This window comes from Arachis duranensis, chromosome 3 (assembly GCF_000817695.3).
Source record: "Arachis duranensis cultivar V14167 chromosome 3, aradu.V14167.gnm2.J7QH, whole genome shotgun sequence".
Lineage (NCBI taxonomy): Eukaryota > Viridiplantae > Streptophyta > Magnoliopsida > Fabales > Fabaceae > Arachis > Arachis duranensis.
The window spans coordinates 25,701,130-25,705,780 of NC_029774.3; the positions used below are offsets into that span (position 1 = coordinate 25,701,130).

At 30.2% G+C, this 4,651-nt stretch overlaps 1 protein-coding gene across 1 annotated transcript; it reads right to left on the reverse strand.

Moving 5' to 3' along the window:
- Positions 1 to 246: 246 nt before the first annotated feature.
- Positions 247 to 3,761, reverse strand: LOC107477997 (thiamine thiazole synthase, chloroplastic). Its single transcript, XM_016098087.3, has 3 exons — positions 3,282 to 3,761; positions 1,419 to 1,907; positions 247 to 600 (listed from the first exon to the last, which is right to left on the reverse strand). The coding sequence occupies exons 1-3, from the start codon at positions 3,696 to 3,698 to the stop codon at positions 442 to 444; spliced, it is 1,065 nt and encodes a 354-aa protein (XP_015953573.1). The 5' UTR covers positions 3,699 to 3,761; the 3' UTR covers positions 247 to 441.
- Positions 3,762 to 4,651: the final 890 nt, after the last annotated feature.

A 4,651-nucleotide genomic window follows, 5' to 3' on the forward strand; every position in this document is an offset into this window, starting at 1 on the left:
AATAGCCAAAATCACGGAACGAGTGTCTCTGATTTTCTTAATGCCTAATTAAATATAGAATTTGGATAGTCCCATCCCTTAATATAATAGTTTAGTTGTTCACAATGCGTACAAAGAGAAGAAATAATATTTAAACCTCTTTAAAAGTACATTTTGAATAGTTTTACATAAATTAAGAGTTTAACTTGTATTTTTTTTTCCATTTTGGATCATATTGCAAAAGAAATTTTTAAAGCACCAAAAGCATTAGAAAAAGGCAGCAATATAGGCAACACACATTCATGTCATTAACAAACTTTATATAAGAGTCTCACATAAACCAACCCACAATCCACCGGCATACGACACTACTTACTAACACAGCTAAACAAAGATTTGTTATTATAATTTTAAATTGTTTTTCTTATTTGGGGTGAATTCCAAATTAATGGAATATTGATTTTAAGCATCAACAACATGAGGAGATTGTGCAGCAGCAAGGACAAGCTCAGGGTGGGGGATGTTTGCAGCGTAGTCCATAGCATTTGGGAGTCCCAGTGCTCTCAAGGCCAGATGTGCTGCCTTCTGCCCAGATATCATCATTGCCCCAAATGTTGGACCCTGCATTATTATTTATTAAAGTTGTTAATAATAATAACTCATGAATAAACTTTATATTTAGATAGATGATATTATAATGCATATAAAATATATGACAAAGCGTGTTTGTTTATAGGTCAAAATAAAAAATTTAATCAATAATAAAATCAAAATAATATTAAATTAAATAAACATAAAATTAATTTGAGATGTAACCAAATTCTTTATTGATATATAATATCTTAAATATGTTATAATGTTATTTATTTCAAAATTATTTCACCGTGTAAGACTAGCATTATAGCGATACTACACAAGTCTTTATTTTTATTTTGTAGGTTTTCGTCTGCTATTCCATTGGATATACAGTAACAACCTTAATTAGATATGCGATTAAAAGTATTTTTTAGGAAAAAGTTAAAGAAAAAACAATTATATACAAACAAAAGCACCAAAAGGAAAATTGATAATGTACAAGAAAGATGTCATCATGCACACAAATAGATATGATCTTATGACACGGATCCAACTCCAAATAAAGAGAGTTGTCTTATTAGGAAAATCATTTCTTTCCAAACTTTTGAGTATATTTGGTCCAAATTAATTAAGATTCAAAGTCTAAAACTTTAAATGTGATTTAGTTTGAGGACTAAAATTTTGCTAGCGAGTGTCCAAAAGAAAACGTAAAAGGTTTGCAATCCAAAACTTAAAAAAAAAAATAAAGTTTTTTAATGCATTAAAAAAAAAGTTAAAAACTTAAAAGATTTAAAATTCTTCATCTGTTGAAAAAAAAACTTGGTAACAGATGACAAATCAAAAGACTTAAAAAATTTATTTACCATTCTAGGAGCACCATCAATCTCAGCAACTTCCATGCCAGTAACAATCATTCCAGGAACAATCTCCCGAGTGAGTTTGACAATAGCATCCTCAGCAGCATTCATATCAAGTGCCTTCATCCCAGGAACACTATCAATCATCCCAATGCTCTTGAGTCTCTTAACCCCTGTGGCCCCAAACGGCCCATCATGCCCACATGAACTAACCACAACCTTAGCCTCCATTACATTTGGGTCCATGCATGACTGTGTGTCATGGTTCATTGACACCAAGGCCCAGTTTGTCACAACACCACCAACCCTGTTGTTCTTTACTATCAAGTCCTCGGCTGCCACAGCGTTGAATAGCTTCACGTTGGGGCAGGCGAGGAGCTTGCTCATGATGGTTGAAGTGAACAACGCTGCATGCTTGATCACCACGTAGTTCTCTTGCTCGTCGTACTCAATGCCGAGCTCGTCTAGGAACAGATGTGCCGGCTTACGCACTACCTGCCAGGGGCAGAACTAGGTTAAATTTTAAAGAGGGACCAAAAATTAATTTTGTAATAGAAAGAGAGCAAAATAAAATTTTTACCAGAACTAAACTAAAATTTATACACAATTTATAAAAAAAAATTTGAAATTTGGGAGGAGCTATTGTCCCTTTTTACTACATGAGGCTCCATCCCTGCTACCTGCGGTAAAATGTGATAATATACCATTGAATGTTTTAGAAATTTTATTAAAAAAAGAGTGTTTTTAAAGCATTAATAAAATGATCAATTCGGATTAACATAACATGACATCCTTTCTCTGTATTATTGATTATTGACAACATATTAGCATACTAAATGTTGTCTAATTAAACAAATTTTAATTCTCAATTATCCTAATTTTTTTAGGAAAAGTATAGATAACCGACAATTTTTTTTTGAACAACGGGTGAACAATGTAAATTAATAGGGTTAAAATATTAAATTTAATTAATAACATTAAATTACGGTGTAGTGTATTTTTATTTGATTGGTGGTTGTTCATGTTATTCAAGATAATCATTGTTTACCTAGCATTCCCCTAGATAATGCTAAGTAACCAATGATTTATTTGAACAACATGAACAATAAATCTTCAAATTAGTCCATTTCAACTAAAAAATACTATACCTTAATTTAATACTACTAATTAAATTTAGAATTAATTTATTCTTTTTAATCCTATTATTCACATTTTTGAACAATTGCTTATCTATATTTTTCCTTTCTTTAAATAGCTCAAATTTAAAATTTAGTTTGAATGTTTTATTTTACTTTTTTTATATTTAATAAAAGTAAATTTTCACATAACAATATATTCTTTATTTTTTTCTTTTTTGAAATATTTGCCACAACAAAATAGTAACACAACTTTGGCACTAAAAACTAGAAGAGGGGGAACAGTGTGTTTATGTATTAGATCTTTCATCCTCTTCAGAGCATCGGACATAATAAAGTCATCAACAGAGAACCCATCTTAACATACTTCAATACAAAAATTAATTCATATATAACGATTAATTTTAATATACAATTAACATATTTGTTCTTCAATTTGCAGGGCCGGCGGCACATACATCTACCCCGAACTTATATTTTTAGTACAAATCACCACCTTTGAATTTTATTATGGCTCCCTCTTTGGGTCTTCCTAATTTTGATAATAAAATTTTCTTATATATTAAACTTATGAAAAATTTAAAAGCTTTCACAGTTAATTTCCTTGCTAAAACATGCATGTACATATAAGAGAAATTGTTGCAGGAATCCGGCCACAAATTCTCGCTGCTCTCCGGAGAAGGCAATAAACATTAAATATTGTGTATTGATATACATAAATAAAAAGGTTTACCATGGCAGAGAAAAGTTGGCCACCGAGCCAAGCGCCACCACCGGGACTGACAGACTGTTCAATGATGGCGATGTTGACTGACGGGTTCTTGCTGAGCTCGTAGGCGCACGACAGCCCGGCAGAACCGGCACCCACGATCACAACGTCGGTGTCGGCGTGCGTCACCATGTCTGTCATGTACCTACGGGTCATCTCCCGTGACACGATCGACTCCCTGATTGGCTCGAACTTGAAGGACTGGAGATCGTATGGTGGTGGTGATGGTGATGATGCTGACATGGATGCGCGGAGGGAGAGGTTGAAGTTTTTGTGTGCATGTTGTTGGGGGTTCAGGCGGAACACGGTGTTATGGGAGAGGAGAGAAGAAGGGCTTGCGGTTTTGGTGAAGGAGGGAGAGGAGATGGTGGTGGAAGCCATGGTTTGTTGGATTTTGGAGTGTGTTCAGTGTAGTTTTTGATGTGTTGTGGGTTCTGGTGAGTGTTGATGCCGATATTTATGGATGGAGACTTGGGATTGGGACAAAATTGGTGGAGAAAAATATTCCGAGTCAAAAATTTTAAAAGATTTTTAGTTTTATTTTATTTTAAAATTTTTTTATTTATATTAAATATATTACTAATGGTTAAATTTTTAAATCAATCTAATAATAATATTTGATAAATAAAAAAAATTATTTAAATTAAAAATTATTGTTAAACTGAACTCAAATTTAAAAATTAATTGTAAAAGATGAATAATTTTATGTAAATAAAATATTTAGAATAAAATTAAATAAAATAAAATTTAGAAGTATTTTTAAAATTTTTAACAAACTTCAATAATAAAAAGTATGCTTGATCCTTAAAATAATATAAAATACACAAAGAATGCTATTTTCATCAAAGTATATAGTTACAACTCTAGAGATAATGATAATTAATAATAGTTGTTATTATCTATTCTAAAATTTAAAAATTTAAATTAGTCATTTTTTTAGAATTTAAAGTGAAATTTAAAATTTTATACAAATTATAAAGTTTTCTAAAAATACAACAAACTTGTTTTAAATAAAAAAGTTATATTTAAAAAATTAAAATTAAAAAATAAAGTTTTAAAAAATAATTTTTTTATTTTAAAAAAATTTTAATTTATTTAAATTTATTGTATACCAAAAGTACTTCTCGAACGAAAAAAAAGAGTGGAGTGAAACTCATAAATGTAGAATGCATGTAATTTCTTGCAAAATTTAATTCTTATAAGAATTATTAAATGCTTGAAATTAAGTTTTTTATTGGAGTTTTTTTTGGGTGAAGTATTATATGTTTTTAAAGTGCTATTTTTATCGTATTCATCTTTTTCAATATTTTCAATTTTTAGTTTCATATTTTAAT